Below are 21,408 nucleotides of genomic sequence, written 5' to 3'. Positions count from 1 at the left end.
ATAAATACCTGGAGTCATAAAGCTCTTAAACTTTAGGGCCCTCGAATCATTGAATCCTTGATCATGGGTTCAGAAACCATAGGACAAATAATTCCTAGCTCTCTGAAAGCATAGAACTTGAACCTTCTAGACCACCACTCTCCAGTAGAACTTTTTTGATGATGGAAATGTTATAAACAGTGTCCAGTACAGTAGCTACTGGCCACATGAAGTTATTGAACCCTTGAAATGTGGCTACTGCAAATGGAGAAACAGAATTTTAACTTTTTCTTTAATTTTAACTAACTTACATTTACATTTAAATAACTACATGTGGCTAGCAGTTACCATTGGACAGTACTGTTCTAGGCTTTGAGCCATTAGAGCCTATAGAGCATTTTGACCTAAGAATCCTAGACTTAAAGTGCTGGAGTCAGAGAACATTAAAACCATACAACAAAAGCAGAAACTAACACACCATTGTAAAGCAATTATACTCCAATAAAGATGTTAAAAAAACATACAACACTTAGACCTCAGTACCTTGTATAGAAAGAGGCTTTCAGTCTTGAACAAGACCTCAAGTCTTGGTCCATCTCCTTCACATCATCTATATCCCACAGACTAAAAAGTCCATGAGTGTGATCCTTCGTAACCTGCCGGCCAGCGACTACTTCAACATCATCTCCTTTTCTGACAGTTAGTGTCTGGAAAGCCAGAGGCTCCATCCAGGCCACCATCCAGAATGTCCACAGTGCCAAGGACTACCTGGGGCACATGGAAGCTGCTGGCAGTGTTAGACCTACCCACCCAAATTGGCAGGCTGTGGTGACATGGGAAATTCTTGAAACCCTCCCTTCATGCACCCATCCACTTCACCTCTCACAATGTCTGAAATATCACTGTTACACTTTACACAAATATGTCCCTTTGTCCTTCTGTGTTTCTTTGCCTAGTGGAAAGAAATCTCCATGTATTTTAGGACACATTCCTCTTTGGGGCTGAATTTCCTCCTCTTTAAAGCACATACCCAAAGAATTTGCTGAAACTTTTGTTTTATTTTTTATCAATAATCTAGATATTTATTTCTAAGTATTTGAGCAAGCTGCTGCCCTGATTTTGGCTTCTGATCAATCCTCTCTCAGACGATTACTGAAGTCTCCCCCACCCACCACCTCCTGACAACTCAGCCCTTTTTTCCCCTGTAGGATGGAGGTGGAGATGCTATCCTTGGGGATCTGCCAATCTGACTAGAGAATGAGACATTCCCCCAGGAAACAGTCAGAGCAGTCTGAGACAGGGAGTGATAAAAACCAAGGACATGTGGGCCCCACTGTCAGATCTCAGGGAGCCTGTGTGGGGGTGGGGATTTGGGAAGGATAAGCAGCGGAAACAGTGTGAGCAATGATAAGGAGATATGACTGAGCCTGGGAGGTTGGTGAGGTACCCAGTGTGTCCAATGGGGGTAAAAGTTACTAGAAAAAATGGTCTCACAGTCTGCTCTCCAATTAGGGACTGACATCAATGCAGCTCTGCTGGCAGCTGCTTCAGTGCTGAACCATAGCAACCAGAAGCCTGGGAGGGGCCCCAGTGTGAGGAGGATCCCTCTCACTATCTTCCTGACAGATGGGGAGCTGACGGCTGGAGTGACGACTCCCAGTGTGATCCTCTCCAACATCCGTCAGGCACTGGACAACAGAGTGTCCCAAGGTCAGCTTGGCCTTTGGGGATGATGCTGACTTCCCACTGCTGCATTGCTTGTCCCTGGAGAACCAAGGAACAGCCTGGTGCATATATGAGGACACCAACACAGCCCTACAGCTGGAGGGCCTTTATGAAGAGATCTCTATGCCTCTGCTGGTAGATGTGCATCTGGACTACCTGGGTGGCTTGATTGGGGCCTCCTCTTGGGCCTTTTCCCCCAACTACTTTGGTGGTTCAGAGCTGGTGGTGGCAGGCCAAGTGCAACCAGGCAAGCAGGAACTGGACATCTACCTGGCAACCTGTGGCCCCAGGGGTCAGCTTCTCGTGGCCTGCCACAGTGAGGTGGCCACCAACAGCAGCCAGAAGGTCTTTGGCTGCCCAGGGGAGCCAGCCCCCAATGTAGCCCACTTCATACACTGCCTCTGGGCTGACATCACCTTTGGAGAACTGCTGGAGGCACACTTCCAAGCTCACGATGCCAGCACTCACCACCTGCTGGCTGCTAAAGTCCTCAACCTGTCGTTTGAATAAGATTTTGTCACACCTCTGACTTCACTGGTCATGGTGCAACCCAAAGAAGCCACTGAAGAAGTCAGGAAACAGACTTTCACCGCAGATGGACTAGGCACCATCATGCCCTCATCCACCAGCAGTCATGGCCTAACGGCAGGCACAGCCCAACCAGCCTTGGTTCCCAAGGTTTCTCCCAAATCAAGGCTTGTGAAACCAAAGTTCTACTTATCCTCAACTACTCCTGCCCAGTTCCAAGGAGTTGGAGCCACTGGGTCAGAGCCCTAGTACCCCATCCACCCTTGCACACCCAAAGCCCCCAATTCCAGCACAACAGGATTCTGGCAACTTGGCTCAGCCAACATTTAGGATACCACCTGCTGCCATTGTGCCCTCAAATTCTGGTGGCCTATTGCTTCTGAAGCCCAGCATGCCATTACATCAGAATTCTGGTACCCTATTACCCATTAATTCCAAGACACAAGTCCCACCTCTGAATCCTAGCACCCCAGCCCAGCCCAAAGCTGGCTCTATGAAACATGTTACTCTGCTGCATTCCAAACCTGGTTCTCCATCACAACCTAAACTAGATGCCCCATCACACCCCCAACCTGGGGTACTTACATCACAGTCACCCAAATGCCTGTCACAGCCCAGGGCTGGAGTCTCCACACATCAGATTGTCAAATACCCATCACACACCAGAGCAAGGGTTCCTGCTCCTAAGACCCCAAACAACTTGCCGTACCCTAGACCTGGGATCCTCTTACCCAAGACCCCTAAAATCCCATCACCTCTTAAACCTAGTGCCCCTCCTCATCAAACCCCCCTAAGCTTATTACTTTCCAAACCTAAGACAACAATCCCCAATAAACCCAAAATCTCATTACCCCCCAGGCCTGACAAACTCAGGTCCCCACCTCCTCAGAGCCTTAGCATACTTCCAAGCACTATCTCAAGTCCTACAAGTCCCAGCAGTTCCATGACAATTTCTGTCCTTGGAGAACCGCTCCCTACTCTCTTTCACCCCACCCTGCGCTATCTGCTGCCCCCTGGAAGGCTCTGGCATCAGCATGACCTGTTGCCAGAGCCCCAATGCACCAGGAAAATTCTGGGACCATCTGTGTCAGGAGTCCTGATGATGGGCCTACCCAACAGCTCCAGGCCTATGCCAGAAGGCAACCCCCAAAACCTGCCAGTCTTGCTGCCTTCTAGCACCCTCCCTGAAGTTGTCAGCCTGCTCCTTATCCTTAAGGAGCTACAGCTGCTGTCTGAGTCAATGGAGGAGTCCAAATTTGTGGAGTCCTTGAACCCACCGGCTTTCTATACCTTCCTCATCCCTGACGAAGATGGTGAGTGCCATGGGCAAGAGGTCAAGCCACAAGGGGGGGCAGTATGAATAGAGAGAGCCAGGAACTAGAAGCATACAAAGCTTGTGCAGATTCTTGTGATTCAAGCTGCTTGCTTGCTTACTTTGAGACTTTGAGCCAGCTACTTAACTTCTCTGGGCCTCAGCACATAGGCACAGAATTAGAGGCCCTGGGAGAGAAGGGCCCCTGTTAAGACTGGGGAATGCACAGAAATGAACTGGCCAAGCTATGGCTTTGACATTTGCTTTGTTGGACAAGAGAATTGCTCATGCTTCCCAAGCAGAGAAGAGATGTGGGGTTATAAATTGGAGCATCACTGGACAAGTCAGCTCTGATTTGTTCTTTTGTGCTCTATGAACAGCCCTGCTTAATGAAAGGGATATAAAAATTGGGGAAGATGATGACAGTTGTCTTTAAATTTCCCAAAGACTGTGAAATAATAACAGTTTACATTTTTTAGCTCTTCCTATGTGCAGGTACTGCTCTACATATTGTACTTATAGTCCTCATTTTGTCCTTACCAAAACACTCTTAATATCTGCATTTTACTCATGGGGAAACTGAAGCACAGAGAAGTGAAGTAACTTGTTCCACATCAAATAGCTAGTAAGAGATTTGAACCTACATAATCTGGTCCCATGCTGAATGTGATTCACCACTTCACTATTCGCCTTCCTGAGAGGAGTGACATTTCCTAGGGTGACCTTGTAGGGCAGGATTAGAACCAGTTGGTGGTGGCAATAAGTCATAGAGATAGAAATTTGGGCATGACATCCTTGACGTACCCCTCTCCTTCACCACCCTCCCTCCCAATATCCCATCCATCTTCAATTCCTGACACTGTTATCTTTAATATGTTTGTCAAATGTACCCACTTCTCACTACCCCAACTGTCACTATCCTAGGGCAGACTACCATTGTGCCTCACCAACAAAACTGTTCTAGCCTCCTCACTGGTTTTCTTGCTTCCTCTCTTGAGATATTCTCTTGGCCATTCTCCCCCAGCAGCCGAAGGTATCATTTTTTTATATATAAATTTATGTATTTTATTTTATTTTTATTTTTGGCTGTGTTGGGTCTTTGTTGCTGCACGCGGGCTCTCTCTAGCTGCGGCTAGCGGGGGCCACTCCTCGTTGTGGTGCATGGGCTTCTCATTGTGGTGGCCTCTTTTATTGTGGAGCACGGGTTCTACGTGTATGAGCTTCAGTAGTTGTGGCACGCAGGCTCATTAGTTGTGGCTCGCAGGCTCTAGAGCACAGGTTCAGTAGTTGTGGCGCACGGGCTTAGCTGCTCTGCGGTATGTGGGATCCTCCCGGACCAGGGCTCGAACCCGTGTCCCCTGCATTGGCAGGCAGATTCCTAACCATTGCACCACCAGGGAAGCCCAAAGCGATCGTTTAAAAACATAGATCACTTCATGTCCCTTCCCTACTTAACTCATCTCAAGGGTTTCCTATCATACCTAGAATAAAGTCCAAAGTCCTCTTTATGAGCTTCAAGGCCCTGCATGATCTGCCCTCTATCCCATACCTCTCTGAACTCACCTTCTCCCACTCACCCTCTGAACTCAAGCCCCAATGGCCTCCTGTTCCTCCAATGGGCCTTACCCCCATCCCTGCCTCCACTCAGGGACCTCTTCCAAGCTGTTCCCCCTGCTTGAAAATTGCTCTGACCTGCCTTGCTCTGCTCCCTACCTACCACCCTCATCTCTTCCACTGCCACTCAAACTCCATCTCATGCCTTAAATCTCAGGTCAAATGTCCTTCTCACCCCTTCCTACTGCCCCAGACTATGTCAAGGATCTGCAACTCCCTCCATCAATCTGTTCTTTTTTCTTATAGCATTTGTAACCATTGGTAATTATAATTTCATTCATGCCTGCCTTCCCAACCAAAATATGAGCTTCACCAGGTCAGAAATCATGACTGACTTTTTCACCACCATATCCCTGATGCCTGACCAGTGCCTGAATGAATAAATAAATGATCTCATGAATGCATGCATAAATGCTCTAAAGAAGAATTTTGAACATAACTGAGCTTGAAAGACTAAGGTGCTATGCAGAACATAAGGTCTCAGTCTTGGCAATGTGCAGGTCAGATTGGGAAGCCAGTGAAGACTCTCCTGGTCAGAAGGAGAGTCTCCCCTTTGGTGGGCCGAGAACATCTTTGCCCTCAGAGTGTGAAGGATTTCTCTTATTTCTTTTACACTTGGCAGAAAATCCGCATTGGGACAGCAATTCTGAGGAGATCCTGGGAGGAGCTGGAGACAGCATGGAATCTCAGGGAAGTTCTGAAGGGCTAGCAAAAGGTGAACAAATAGCTCCCCTGACAAAGATCCCTGAGCTTTCATTTTCATTCAGTTAGAATTTTCACAGGCATTGTGTGAGCCCAGAGGAGGGGCAATGTATTAATTTTCCATTGCTGCGTAATAAATTACCACAACCTTAGTAGCTTAAAACACTCCCATTAATTATCTCACAGTTCTATGGGCCAGAAGTCTAGGCAAGAGTTAGTTAGGTTCTCTGCTCAGGATTTCATAAAACTAAAATCAGGGTGTCTATCAGACTGAGTTCTCATCGTCTTCCACATTCTTTCAGTTTGTTGACAGAATTCAGTTCTTTGTATTAAGACTGAGATCGCTGTGGGATATTTTGGGGGTTTTTTTTGTTTTCTTTGTTTATTTTGTTTTTTTCTGATTGTTGGCTAGCAGTCACTCTCAGCTTCTAGAGGCCCCTGGGGCCACTTTCAGGTCCTAGAGGCTTCCTGCATTCCTTGCCACGTGGCCCCGTCCATCTTCCAAAGACAGTCATGGAGAATATCCCTCCTGTTAAATCCTTCTCATATTTCAAATCCCTCTGACATCTCTGCCTCTGATCTCCAGACCAAGATTTAAAGGGTTTATGTGATTAGGTCATGCCCACTTCGATAATCTCCTTATTTCATCAACTGCACCATATAACATGACCTATTTATGGGAGTGATAACTCACCATATCACACCCTGAGGATTTTACACGGTGTGTATACCGGGGAATCTTGGGGGGCATCTTAAAATTCTACCTACCACAGGCAGAGAGCAAGAGAAAATAACATTTGAGTTGGCCTGGAAGAATAACTAGAAATTGATCCTTAGTAGCTAAAGGAAGGAGAACATTCCAGGTGGCAGGAAAAAACAGAAGCAAAGGGTCACTAGCAAGATAAGGCAGGGCACTCATAAGAATAGTCAGTTCAGTTGGGCTGGAGCATGCAGAAGAGCCTGGAGAGCTAGGCAGGGACTAGATATCAGAAAAGACTTAAATGCTGAGCTCAGAATTTGGGGGTTTATTTTGGAGGAGGTGACTGAGAGGCCAGGGAGCCCCAGAGTACCTAGGAATGTAATAGATCAGTCTCTTACCAACACAGTCCCCCTCTCTTTTGTAGGCACGGTGCCAAGCATCTTCACCTTCTCATCCTCGGGTAAGCCAGCCACCCTCGCTGTCCTGTTTGAGTACAGGACAGCTTGTGCACTAGGACTGGGGCTGAGCTGTCTCTCTGGGGAAATAGACATGGCCTCCTACCTTCTCCTCTCTCCTTCCCTCCCCTCCTCTCCCATTCCTTCTGATCTCAAGTGACCTCAGTGTGCAGTGACTTGAAGCAGGGTTTTGGTTCCCAGTCAGAGATAGAGGTCAGGTTGTGGCAGTGAGAGCACCAAATCCTAGCCACTAGACCAGTGGCCCTGGCCTTTCGGCTTTGCAGAAAAGAATTTCCACAAAGATGAAAAGTAGTGAAACAAGTAAAGTATTTATTAGAAGGCAAAAGAGACAGTACATGTGGATAGACACAGAGGCAGACTCAGAAAGAGAGTAACACCCTGATGGTAGTTTAAATCACTTATATGGGACATTTCTTCTGGGTTTCCTTTGGCCACTCATTTTGATTTGCCTGGTTCAGAGTCCATGTTTGGTATACCTCAGGATCCTCCCAATGTGTGCGCCAAGATGAATTCCACCCAAGAGGGCTATGGGTAGTTTGGTGTCACTCCCCTTTTGACCTCCAAGGACCTTTCTAGTTGGGAAGATCTCCTTGACTTTGAGAATGAGAACTATGTGGTCTCTTATCTTCTATCTGGGCAGGGCCCAGCCTCCTCTCTCAATTGTCCTGCTATTCTCATCTTGGAGTATCGGTCCACAGGTATTGAATCTCCAATTGCTTACCCTGGGGGGGCATCTACCTCCTGCCTCAAATACCCCATGAGAGACAGAGCCCCCAAGAAATATTTATGGGGAAGATGAAGGACAAAGGTCTATCTTCCATAGCTTCTTCAGACTGGCAAGGGTCTCGTAGACCCTACCTAGTTGGGGTCACAGAACTCTTGCCCTGTCTCATTAAGGGGCCCCAGAGTGATTTCTGTTGTTATTTCAGCAGGATTGGCTGTGGGGAGTGGTTGGAGTCCCTGCACCACCATTGTCCTGTGATGCCCTAGAGAAAAGAAACTAAATAATTATATTAGAGAAGCAGGGGCTAAAGACTAGTAAAAGACTACTATAATCAGAGACTCAAGCAAGGGTAGGAAGCTGGTTATACAAGGTCAGCATATGTTTGTTAATCTCAGGCTTATTTCTCTATTTCTAAAATGGAAGTTCTGCACCTGTTGGTTCCAGGTCTCCTTCTTGGACTGAAAGGTCTTGGTTGCAGATTTGCAACAGTATGGAAGACAACAGAGCACTAGGCAAAATATAACATAAATCAGTATGGCTGAAACAAGGAAGGTTATAAGAAAATGGAAACCTCCCATTAGAGAGGTTCTTTTTCTTTGGTTCATGATTTTATTTTTACACTGCATTGTAAAGCAACCATACTCCAATAAAAATTAATTTAAAAAAAAGAATGCTGGTATAGGAAGGCATGACAATTCACAATTGCTTAATTCTTAGATATCACTAGAAATTAAAGTTTTTAAGATTAAAGAATTCTTGGGCTTGCCTGGTGGCACAGTGGTTGAGAGTCCGCCTGCCGATGCAGGAGACACGGGTTCGTGCCCCGGTCTGGGAAGATCCCACATGCCACAGAGTGGCTGGGCCCGTGAGCCATGGCTGCTGAGCCTGCGCATCCGGAGCCTGTGCTCTGCAACGGGAGAGGCCACAACAGTGAGAGGCCTGCGTACTGCAAAAAAAAAAAAAAAAATTAAAGAATTCTAATGAATACATGTAATTATAATTACTAGAACCAATAAAAGAAACAACTGTGTATACCAAAAAATAAATTAATTAATTAATTAAATTTAATTTATTTTTTGAGTGAACTTAATTAGAATCTAATATTAATTCTATTTTTAATTTCTTTTTAAGAATATTACTATACTTTTACTTTTAAAGCCACTTCCTGTTACATTTTTAAAATGCCTTTCTTTTTTTATTAATTTTTATTGGAGTATGGTTGCTTTACAATGTTGTGTTAGCCTCCACTGCACAACAAAATGAATCAGCCATACCCATACAGATATCCCCTCCCTTTTTGGACTTCCCTCCCACCTAGATTATCACAGTGCATTAGAAAGGTTTTAATATCTTGTGGGATCCAGGAAAACAAGCTGGAGAACCAGTTTTCAATTTTCCTGCCCATAATAGCGAGGATTGGTGGTTAATTGTCTGCTGAAACCAGGTGGCTTGTTGTCGAATTTTCTCAATGTTGGTCTCTACCTGGGAAGAGGTGTTAATGTATGTGCAGCAAGAAGTGTTGGCAACTGCACATACCCCTCCTTGTTCTGCCAACAGATAATCCAGGTCCAGTCGGTTGTCAAGTACCACTTTGACCAGCAAATCTAGAGACTTCTGTAAATTAGTGAGAGAGTTAGCAGTATTGTTACCTATGGCAGTAAGAGTATGAGACAAGTTTTGAAGGACATGTTGGTGGGCGGCTACTCCCCACCATGGTAATAATGTATACCCAAAGAAATAGGCATCTCCATCTGGGATGCCACCAGGTAAATCTCGAGTTAATTGAGTGAACAGTTTTAATGAAGTGGCCCAGTGCTTGGATTCATTTAAGGAGTGGATTAAGAAAGGGGTAATCAAGGTTCCCAGCATATACTGTGTGGGCATGGAGTTATTTTGTAGGCAATTAGTGGTGCATGGTTTTTTATCTACCTGGCATATGAAAACGTATCCTGACAGGGTGCAGTAGACTAACTCACCCAAAGTTTTAAAACCTAGCCATCCAGAGGGGGAAGGGTAAGCTGGGAAAAAGTGAGAGAGTAGCATTGACATATATACACTACCAAATGTAAACTAGATAGCTAGTGGGAAGCAGCCTCATAGCACAGGGAGATCAGCTCGGTGCTTTGTGACCACCTAGAGGGGTGGGATAGGGAGGGTGGGAGGGAGGCTCAAGAGGAAGGGGATATGGGGATATATGTGTACATATAGCTGATTCACTTTGTTATACAGCAGAAATTAACACAAAATTGTAAAGCAATTATACTCCAATAAAGATTTTTTTTTAATAAAAAAGACCTAGCCATCCAATTCTATTGTTATGGAAAATTTCTCCAGCTACAAATCCAACCCGTTCCATCCACATCTGTCCTGCTATCTGCTTCTCCTGTGTGGATCGTTCTTCCTTTGGGTAGCAAGTTAGAGTTTGAGCACAAATAAGTAACTGGAATTCTGGCTTGGGGGGCATTATAAAACTCTGGGATGCTTTAATGCCAGTTCTTCGTCCTCCCAGTTTGACTTCATATTCTCCTTCTGTTGCTAAGGGGAGGGTTAGGAAAGAGACATTAGAATTTTCTTCAGTAGGAAAATGAACAATTCTGACTCCGTACATTATGGTTCTGAGCCTTGGGTCTCTGGTAGAAGACCATTTTCCATCAGGAACTTGGCTAAAATTCCTTACAGGATGGACAGGAGGGTTGCTCTGGTCCACAATGGACTTAGCTCAGGGTAAACAAATCCAGCATTCTATCAATAGAGTGGAGGAAGCAAGAGTTTGTGCAATGCGAACCAGAGTTGCTGTCCATCCTGTGGATAAGGGAAATAGGCATAGAAAAGCTAAGGCTTCATAGTAGCCCCAGTCAGAGTCATATTTAAATCACCTAGCGTGGGCAGAGAAGTTTAGTAAATTCCAAGAGCAAAGGTGAGAGCAAAGAAGACAATAGTTATCTAAATCTACCAGAGCCTATCAATTATTCTGTAAGTGGATTGGAGTACCGGAAGGCAAGAAGGAAGATAGTGGCTATGGGTACTTAGCCTAGGGTCTAAGAAGTCTTTTTGTCCTTTTCAAATAAAAGCTTCAGGTCTTGGAGAGGTCATTCATCCACCTGGAATTTTCAGGCTTTCCTGGGTCCTCCGGATCCTGTGGAGACTCAGAGGAAGGGGTGGATTCACAGGAATGACTGGAATGTGGGTCTTCAGGTTCTTGTAACATATCAGTGGAAACAGGTTTAATCCTAGACAGATGAACCCAGCTGGTGACCCCCTGGAGTTTAACTGCTGTAGGAGTGCTCAGCAGGACTTGGTAAGGACCCCTCCATTTTGGGAGTAGCTGATGACCAGGGGACTCATTTTTCCAGGTCTTTAAAAGTTCCCAATCTCCAGGTTTTACAACAGAGTGACTGGGACTGTCATCTGGAGAGGGCTGTACTCTGTTGCCATGCTCTTGTATAGCCTCTGCACCTGGCCTAGGTTTGTAATGTATTTAAGAAGAACCTGGGTTTCTGGGTCAGTTAGCAAGTCCAGAGTAAGGAATGTCCTTCTGTATGTCATTTCAAAAGGGCTTAACTTAGTGGTTGTTTTAGAGGCTGCTCTGACCCTTAAGAGGGCTATTGGCAGCAGGCAATACCACGACTCTGACCTTTACTGATGGAGTTTGCCCAAGGTTTTCTTTAGAGTATGATTAGCCTGTTCCACTTTTCCTGAAGACTGCGGTCTCCAGGATGAACAGAGGTTGTATTTAATCCCTAAAGCCTGAAAAAGCTGTTGAGTGATCTTTGCTACAAACGAAGGTCCATTGTCACTCTGAAGGTGACGGGGCGACCTGAATCTAGGAATACTTTCCTTTAGGAGAGCCTTAGCCACTTCAGTTGCCTTCTCTGTTCTAGTAGGGAAGGCCTCTATCCATCCAATAGAAGTATCTATAAAGACTAGTAATTATTTGAAACCCTGGAAAGAGAGCATCTGAGTGAAATCTATTTGCCATTCCTCTTCTGGTTAAGTCCTACATTGCTGGACTGGGTTAACAAGAGGCAGAGGCTTGAAGTTGCCTCCTGGATTATGGGTAGCACAAAGGGCACAGTCTCAAGTAACTCTTTTAATTGTCTCCGGGAGCCTTTTCCCTGTAAAAAGATGGAAAACGATCATAGACATTGCATCTATCCCCAGATGGCGAGAATCATGTAGCCCTTTAATAATTTTCCATTGGTCAGAGAGAGGTATGAGCAATTTCTGATCTATGTGCCACGAGCCATCCATTCCCTTAGTTCCTCCTCTGTCTCATGCCCAGTTCTCTTTGGAAGTTGAGTACCTGGGTTTAACGTTAGAAGGGGTAAGAGATGGGATTAATGCCATTTCAGTTATGATCATCAAGACTGCTTTCTTTGCTTCCCGATCTGCCCTGTTGTTTCCTTGGGAAATTTGAGAAGTTCCCTTTTGGTGCCCATGGCAGTGAATGACTGTTATCTGTTTTGGTTTTTGAACCACTTCTATGAGCTGTAAAATCTCAACCCTATATTTTATAGGGAAATTTCTTGCATTTAGGAGTCCTCTCTCTTTGCCGATAGCTGTGTGGTCATGTAAAACAAGGAAGGCATATTTTGAGTCGGTGTATATATTTACAATCTTTCCTTCCCCTAGGATTAAGGCTTGGGTTAGAGCTATCAGTTCAGCCTTTTGGGCTGAGGTGTTAGTTGGCAAAGGTTTTGCTTCTATGACAATATGCATGCTCACAACAGCATACTCTGCCCTCCTAACTCCATCTTTAATGAAACTACTGCCATCAGTTAACCATTCTTCCTCAGGGTTTTCTATGGCCTGGTCTGTTAGGTTAGACCTATAGGCATAGACCTGGTCAAGGGTTTTGAGGCAAGAATGTGTTAGCTCTGGGCTTTCGGCGGACATTAGTGTAGTGGCGTTAAAAGTGTGGCAAGTTTTGAGGGTTAGCTCTGGGGAGTCAAGGAGCAAAGCCTGGTACTTAATAAGATGGCCTCCAGTTAGCCAATTGTGGCCTTTTATATCTAGAATCCCTTGCACTTGATGAGGGGTCTGGACTTCCAGTGGCTGTCCAAAGGTGAGCTTGTTGGCTTCTTCCACTAATAAAGCAGTGGCAGCTACTGCCTGGAGGCAGCCAGGCCAACCTCGGGCCATGGAGTCTAGTTGCTTGGAAAAGTAGCCTATAGGCTGAGGAATTTCCCCTAGATTCTGTATAAGGACACCAAAAGCTGTCCCCTGCTTTTCAGCCACGTACGAGATGAATGGCTTTTCAAATTGGGGAGACCCAGAGCAGGGGCTCTGGTGAGGACCTGCTTGATATCATTAAAAGCCTTTTCTTATTCCCCATTCCAAAGTAATAGCTCTGTTTCTGGGCCTTTAGTGTCTTCATATAGGGGCTTAGCCATTAGCCTGAATCCTGGAATCCAAATTCTACAAAATCCTGCCATGCCCAAAAAGGTACGGAGATGTTTCTTTGTCTTTGGTGCGCTTAGGCCTAATATAGCTTGTTTTCTATGTGGAGATAACTGTCTACTTCCAGGGTTTATAATATATCCCAGATATTTAACTTGTTGCTTTGAGATTTGTGCCTTTATCTGAGAGACTCTATAACCGCAGGCCCCAGGGATATTAAGGACTTCAATGGTATTTTGATCTGAGGCCTCCATGGAGGGACAACATATTAATATATCGTCTACATACTGTATAATAGCCCCTGCTTTCAGGTGTATTTCCCTTAGTTCCTTTCCTAGGGCCTGGGTGAAAAAGTGTGGACTGTCCCAAAACCCTTGAGGCAATACTGTCCAGGTATATTGTTGCATTTGGCCTGAGTCGGGGTTAGTCCACTAGAAGGCAAATAGATATTGTGATGAAGGATGAACTGGGATGCAAAAAAAAGGCATCCTTGAGGTCAAGTGCAGTAAACCATTTAGTGTCCTCAGGGATTTGGGCTAATATGTTATAAGGATTGGCCATGAGGGGATGTATAGGGACCACTGCATCATTTACTGCTCTAAGGTCTTGTACCATCCTATATTCCCCATTTGGCTTAACAACTAGCCTAATAGGAGTATTGCACGGAGACTGGCAGGGCACCAAGAGGCCATGCGTTAAGAATTCATCTATGAGGGGCTGTAAACTCTTCTTCACTTCCAACTTTATAGGGTACTGTCTCTTGTTAGGGTAGGCAGCTTCTGGTCTATGGCTAATTCTTAGAGTTGGGCATTTATGGCCCTTCCAGGGATTCCTTTGTCCCATACTGAAGTGTCCACTGCTTGTAGAATATGGCTGGGAATAGGACCTTGCTCTTCCAGTTGGTCTTAGTCAGAGTCAAGATAAGGGGCTGCTCGGGGCTGCTCGGGGCCTCCTAACTGGAGTATGGCCCTGAGGGAGCTCAGAAGGTCTCTCCTCAGTAGTGGGGTGGGACACTCAGATACAACTAAAAAGGCATGCGAAATCAACCACTGCTCAAATTGACAAGTGAGAGGCCCACTAAAGTAATGGGTGCTAAGCTTTTCATCAACACCAGTCACAGTACAGCTTTTGGAGGAAAGAGGTCTAGAGTGAGAAATTAAGACAGAGTGAGTGGCTCCCATATCAATTAAAAATTCAATCTTCTTACCTGCCACATCAAGGACTACCCAGGGCTCCTCGATGGAGATAGACATCTCATTGGGGGGAGCCACCAGAATCCCCAGCCCACCTCAGTAGTCGAGCATGGCCATCTTGGGAGCGGGATCCCCCCTTCTCCTTTGGGACTGAGGGCAGTCCCTCTTCCAGTGACCTATGTGTTTGCAGGTTGGGCATGGCCTGGGGGGCTCTTTCTGGCAATCTTGGGCCCAGTGGCCAGTTGACTTACATTTGTAGCATTCCCCCTTGTTGGTCTTACCTCCAGATGGAGAGTTGGACTTTCTTGGCCCCCTTGGGTTGTCCTGAGGTTGCAAGGCATGGCTGACAGCAACATGTATCAGTTTTGCATGAGCCCTGGCCTGTCTTTTCTCATGTTGGGTTCTCTTTTCCTTCTCAGCTTATCTCGATTATTAAATACCCCAAATGCCACATCTAGGAGTTGGGACATGGGTGTTTGTAGGGCTAATTGTAATCTTTGGAGTTTCCATTTAATATCAGGGGTGGACTGACTAATAAAGTGTTGTGTTGTCCCAGCAGGGGCTGACTTTCAGAAGTGGAGGGATCTATGTTGGTATACTTCCTAAAAGTCTCCACAAGCTGCCCATGAAAGAGGGCTGGATTTTCTTCTTCTTCTTGGGTCACTCCTTTAAACTTTTCATAGTTAACTAACTTTTTGATACACTTTCTCATCCCTTCTAATACACATTGGAGCATATGCTTCCTGGCTTCTGTTCCTGCCTGAAAATTATAATTGCAAGAGGGTTGCTGATTTGAGACTGCATCTCCACCCATAGCATAATGTTTGGGTTGGTGTCTGGCAAGCCGGTTGGCATGTCCCTGGGCTGCTGTCCAGATTCTCTGTTTTTCCTCAGGAGTACAGCAAATAGATAGAATTACTTGGACATCCTTCCAAGTTAAGTCATGAAACCCTTCAACAATCTTACTAGGGTCTTCAGAAAGTTGGCCCCATTTCCATTTGCATTAGGCTAAGTCATTTAAAGAGAAGGGCACATGTACTCTGATTGTCCCTACTCCATTTGCCACTTCCCTAAGAGGGCATAGTTTCCCTGATCCTGGGTGATAGGAAGCTCCACTGCGAGTTACCCAAGAAGGACTAGCCTCTCTTGGGGTAATGGAGGGTCTGGTGGGACATAAGGAGGTGCAGTTTGGGGTCAGTCAGAGGGAGCAAGAGGAGTAGGTGGCTCCGGAGAAGTAGGGATACTGTCAGGAGTAGGAGGAGCTAGGTTTCCCCCTGAGAGATGGGAGCGCTTAGAATAGGGGTCATCTAAAATGTCAGGAGAGTTTTCTGGTTCCCCAGGTTTTGAATTATAAGAGCCATATAAGGTGGGACTTTGGTTAAGGACCATGAAAGCCTGAATATAGGGAACCTCAGTCCACTTTCCCATCCTGCAGCAATAGAGATCCAATTGCAGAATGGTATTGCAATTTAGAGACCCATTTTCAGGCCATTTTTCTCCATTCCCTAACTTATACAAAGGCCAGGCACTGTTACAGTAGAACTTAAGTTTTTCCTTTCTTAGCCCTTCTATTTTAAAAAATTTCCAGTTCTTAAGGATACACTCCAGAGATGTCTCTTCTTGCTTGGAGGGGGATCCTCCTATGTTGAGTAACTTGCAAGCGAGAACAAGAGAGAGCTTCTAGAATGGAATCTGGCATTCTGGAAACATTTATCAGGAGGCTTTAACCTGAAGGGGTTCAGGGCATTGCCCAAATTCCCTTCAAATCTGATGAGGTTTCAAGCATCCTCTACTCTCCCATCGATTTCTAACCAGACGTCTCTGGTCTTCCATGGTAAATTGTGCAAGGCTTCTCCCCCAATATGGCCAGAGGAGGACCTTCGAACCAGCGCAGACCAGATGCCAGGACTTTCCTTAGGAGGGATCCCTTGTCTATAGAGCTTATGTCCTGTGATAAGTCTTCCTATGCTGGGTTGTATTCCTCGTGACTGAGCATCTACAAAGTTTATAATTCAGGCTTCTGGGTAGCGGCCAGCCAAATAGGCTGTCCATAGCAGTGTGTAGGCTGCCAAGACCTGGAGTGAAGGGGGTCCCATAGATGCAAAGAGGAACCCTTGGAGAAATTGGAGTTGGGCGCTATGGAAGATGCCACAGGGTTCAAGTTTCCAGGACCAGAAGGTGGAGAAATTCTCATAATAAATTTCTGGGCATTGAGTGAGGTGAGAGACTAGACAGCAAAAGATCCCAAAATCCTTTGCCCTGTCTGGCAGCTAAGATAGAACTGGGAAGCGTCTGACAATTTTGTCTCACACAGGCAGCACTGGGTTTGTCAGTGGCGGGGATGAAGTTTAGGAATGATGTCCAGGAAATCCTTCCCTAAAAGGGCGCGGAGAAAGAAAGTGAGAAAGAGACCTTGTTGTGCAAGTAATTTCTGAAAGAAAAGCGTAGTGGAGGGTTCCATATGGGACAGTGAGAGAGAGAGAGCGAGAGAGAGAAAAAGAGACCCCTTGGGTTCCTTCTCAGTTGGAAATCACGTTTCCACCATGTCACAAAGGATAGCATCAGCTGTCACCCAAGTGTTATTTGAATCTGCACGGCCTGGGGAATCCGCCTGCCACCCTCAATGTTGTTGGGGGTAGCCACAACGCTGTGAGCAGACAGAGGTTATGCCCTGCAGATCTTGAAAAGAAAGTGAAGTGGAGAGTGAGAAAGAAAACAAGAGCGAAAGTCAGGGGGCTCAGGCCGCAGCTGAGTGAAACCCACTGTTTACCTTGAATGCCTGAATTCCCAGGTTTTGGAACCAAATATGATCTCGGGTGCCTCATCCTGCAGTGGTTTGAAGCAGGGTTCCTGTTCCTGGCCAGAGATTGAGGTCAGGTCGTGGCGGTAAGAGCAGCAAATCCTAGCCACTAGACCAGTGGTCAGTGTCCAGGCTCTGGCCCTTCAGCTTTCCAGAAAAGAATTCCCACAAAGATGGAAAGTACTGAAACAAGTAAAGTATTTATTAGGAGTAAAAAGAGTACAGTACGCATGTATAGACACAGGGACTGACTCAAAAAGAGAGTCACGCCCTCATGGTAGTTTAAATCACTTATATGGGACATTTCTTCCAGGTTTCCTTTAGCCAATCATTTTGATTTGCCTGGTTCAGAGTCCGTATTTGGTATATCTCAGGATCCTCCCAATGTGTGCACTAAGATGGATGCCACCCAAGAGGCCTATGGGTAGTTGACATCACTTACTATGGGGTGGCGCCCCCTCCTTTTTTGACCTCCAAAGAGGCTTTCTAGTTGGGAAGGTCTCCTTGACTTTGAGAATGAGAAATATGTGGTCTCTTATCTTCTATCTGAGCAGGGCCCAGCCTCCTCTCTCAATTGTCCTGCTATGCTCATCTTGGAGTTTCTGTCCACAGGGAACGAATCTCCAATTTCTTACCCTGGGGCGCCCATCTACCTCCTGCCTCACTTCTAGGGCCATAACTTCAGAGTTGTGCCTCCTGCCTTGCAGTGGATGGGGACACCCACTTTGTGATCCACATCCCATGCTCAAAAGAGAGGATCTGCTTCACACTATATGGGTGCCCAGGGGACCTACTACAGCTCATAGATGACCCAAAGGCAGGTGAGAGCCCCAAAGACTCTACCTCATATAACTCCACAGAGAGATATACACATGTCAACACCCCCAGACATTTGTAGGCTAATACAAACACATAGCAGGGCACTGCACTAACACACAAGTACATACCCAGACACATGGAAACACACACAAATATACTCTAACACCAAGACACTCACAGATACACATACACACACACTAGAGAATACAGTAAACTCACGAAAATACACATCCAGGCACATATATTTTGACACTTTCCACACCTGCACATAATAACATACAAATAGGCATCCAGATACACAGAGATGCACAACACATGCCCAGATATACACAATGACACACATATCAACACACTCAGACACACATACATGCGCTGGTAACCCTACTCATCCCAATACACAAGAATTCAACACACATAGGTACACATACTCTGCTACTCTAGACATATAAACACACCAAAGCACACAAATACCATGACACACAGCCAGATGCATGCACACTGACACCCCCAGATATACAATATGTACCAACACACAACCAGACACACACAACATAAACTATTCACCAAGACTTATAACACCAACATATCCAGAGACACATGCACACATACAACCAAAAAAATACACACTCTACCATAACACCTTCCCCAAATATGCAGATGCACTGATATGTCCAGAGATACTCATATGAACAGAACTAAACACACACATTTACACACTCAGAGGCAAGCACATACATGCAAAGAGCCCCACTGGGGTAAGCATGCACACATATACATACATGCTCATACACTGCACAGGAAGGAGCAGCTAGATGGGCGGTGGTAGAAGCACTTTCCTCAGGAGCTAGCTCTCTAACCACAGATCTGCACCACTTCATCTGAACTTCAGGCCCTGAGACTTCACCCTTCCTGTGCTGTGAGTGACTATGTGAATGACCATGTGAAAGCCTGTGCTCCCAGCAAGCATTTTTCTCCCTCCAGGGCTGCATGTACATGGACAGCTGCGTGGGGCACCATCAAGGCCAGGGCACAAAGACCTACTTCCAGACCATCACAGTTACTAAAGACAAATCCCGGGCCTACACTATCACCATCACCCGCAGTTCCATATCCATGCAAGGTGAGGGTACCTTGCTTCTGTCCTGAGACCAGTCGGCCCTACTGAAGAAGTCCCAGCTGGAGCTCCATGTGGCTGCTGCAGCCCACCTCATCCTCTGCCTTGGGCCCCACTTTGAGTTCCTAGTCCTCCAGCACCGCTACCAGAACCCCAGCACCCCGCAACTACCCCACCTGGGGCTCTATGTGATCAATGGCTCAGGTCTCAGCCCCTTGGCCCATGGCCTGCTGGAAAAGTATTACTGAGGCTGATAGTGGTCAGAGAGCACCAGTCCCAAGAGAGACTCTGCCAGGGTGAAAGGCCAGTGAGCCCCCAGCACCTTGACCCTCAAACCACAAAGAGGAATCAGAGCCAAGCTGTGCCCTTGGAGAGCTCCTGGTTTAGGAAGAAGACAGACCCAGGACTTCCCTGGGGGCACAGTGGTTAAGAATCTGCCTGCCAATGCAGGGGACATGGGTTCGAGCCCTGGTCTGGGAAGATCCCACATGCCACAGAGCAACTAAGCCCGTGTGCCACAACTATGGAGCCTTTGCTCTAGAGCCTGCGAGTCACAACTACTGAGCCCATGTGCCACAACTACTGAAGCCCATGCACCTAGAGGCCATGCTCTGCAACAAAGAGAAGCCACCACAATAAGAAGCCCATGCACCACAACGAAGAGTAGCCCCCGCTTGCCACAACTAGAGAAAGCCCACACACAGCAACGAAGACCCTATGCAGCAATAAATAAATAAATAAATAAATAAATAAATAAATAAATATATATATATATATATATATATATATATATATATATATATATATGTATATGACAGACACAGGCATGGATAGTGATCCCAGGGAGTTATCAGTGCTAGACAGAAAGCAGTCCAGGGAGCTGGAGGAACCCAGGGTGAGGCATCTTGCCCAGCTTTGGAGTTCAAGAAAGATCTCCTATAGGAGAGAGACCCACACCGAGTCTGGAAAGCTGAGCAAACGTGTAGAGGAAAGGAATGGAGATTGGAGGAGATGGAGCTGGAGTGATCAGACAAGAGTGCCAGCATGAGGAATTTGACTTTTTCCTGAAGGCAATGGGAGTCATGAAAAGGCATAAGCAGGTGAAAGATACAGTCAGATCTGAGTATTACAAAGATCCCTCTGGAGACTGCTGTAAAGGGCGATTGCAGGAAGCCAGACTGTAGGTCAGGAGACACTAGCAGAACCTGAGGCAGAGGCACATGCCAAAGAGTTTGGGCAGTGATGGTGGATTGGACAGATATTTTTACTTTCTCTGAACCTCCTCACTTCTCCAATCTGCCTTGTCATCTCCTTCAAGCTGGGCTGAACCCCTTCTGCTGCCATCTCATCCACCTTGGCGCTCTACTTTCATACTACTGTCTCATCTGGCTCCTCCACGTTTCACACAATGCTCAGCCTCTTCCCTCCTCCAGGCCTTTGCTGCCCCTCCTCCCTCCCACTTTTCCTGCTAGGTTTCCTGCTTTAGGATCCTCTCAGAGCTGTCAGTAGGACTCAGGCCACTGCCTTAACTGGTGTTGCATCTCTCTCCCTCAGGACAGTTCCAGCATGCAGACATCCAGCTGGTGGCAGGGCCTATGGGGCCAAGCTTGAGGAGGCACCAGGGCCCAGATGTGCCTGTGATCCTAGGCAAGAGGCTGCTGAAGGACTCATCAAGGCTGACACCCCGCTGGGCTTCCTGCCTGCTGGTGAAGCACTCTCATGTACAGCGGCTGCTGGGCCACCCCTACATTACCTATGTCCTGTGATGGCCCCTGAACCCCAGAGCAGGAGACCTGAGTTTTGGAGACCCAGAGGCCAGGGCATAGGGTGAGCCAGGAACAAAGCCCCGAGGATGTGGAAACACACAGGGACATGCACACTAACACATGCACTAAGTGACACATGTACCAGAACACACACACAAAGACATGCAGATCTATGGACCTAGAGGCTTAGGGACTTCTGCCTCCTCACAGTCCTTACTGTCTCCAGTCTCTACTCTTTTCAATCCATACTCCATAGCAGCCTTAGAAGTGACTTCCTTAAAACAAAAAACTGAGGCACCAGTCCTGCTCATGACCTTCTCTGGCTCCCATGACATATTTAAAGCTCTTACAGTTTCCCTAACAAACAATGCTCTCTCCCACCAATGGGCCTTTTCATGTGCTTTTCCTTCTATGTGGGACTCCCTTCCTTGGCTTCATGCAGGTAAATTTTACATATTCTTCAAGTCTTAGTTGTCACTTCCTCTAGGAGGCCTTCCATGACTCCTCCCATAGATTGAGTGTGGTCCCCTCCTGTTACCATAGCCCACCCCCACAT

At 46.3% G+C, this 21,408-nt stretch overlaps 1 protein-coding gene across 1 annotated transcript in view; it reads left to right on the top strand.

The window, feature by feature from the left end:
• Positions 1-20,852, top strand: part of ITIH6 (inter-alpha-trypsin inhibitor heavy chain family member 6) — a 33,271-nt gene extending 12,419 nt beyond the window's left edge. The window contains 11 exon segments of the mRNA XM_024117630.1: positions 603-676; positions 678-772; positions 1,492-1,685; positions 1,687-2,441; positions 2,443-3,545; positions 5,781-5,873; positions 6,985-7,020; positions 17,861-17,974; positions 18,954-19,008; positions 19,010-19,318; positions 20,639-20,852. Of these exon segments, the coding sequence (XP_023973398.1) occupies positions 603-676; positions 678-772; positions 1,492-1,685; positions 1,687-2,441; positions 2,443-3,545; positions 5,781-5,873; positions 6,985-7,020; positions 17,861-17,974; positions 18,954-19,008; positions 19,010-19,318; positions 20,639-20,852 (3,042 nt within the window).
• The last annotated feature ends 556 nt before the right edge of the window (positions 20,853-21,408 follow it).

The sequence above is a fragment of the Physeter macrocephalus genome, chromosome 21 (genome assembly GCF_002837175.3).
Source record: "Physeter macrocephalus isolate SW-GA chromosome 21, ASM283717v5, whole genome shotgun sequence".
NCBI classification, from domain to species: Eukaryota; Metazoa; Chordata; class Mammalia; order Artiodactyla; family Physeteridae; genus Physeter; species Physeter macrocephalus.
This window is presented reverse-complemented; position numbering and strand designations above follow the sequence as displayed.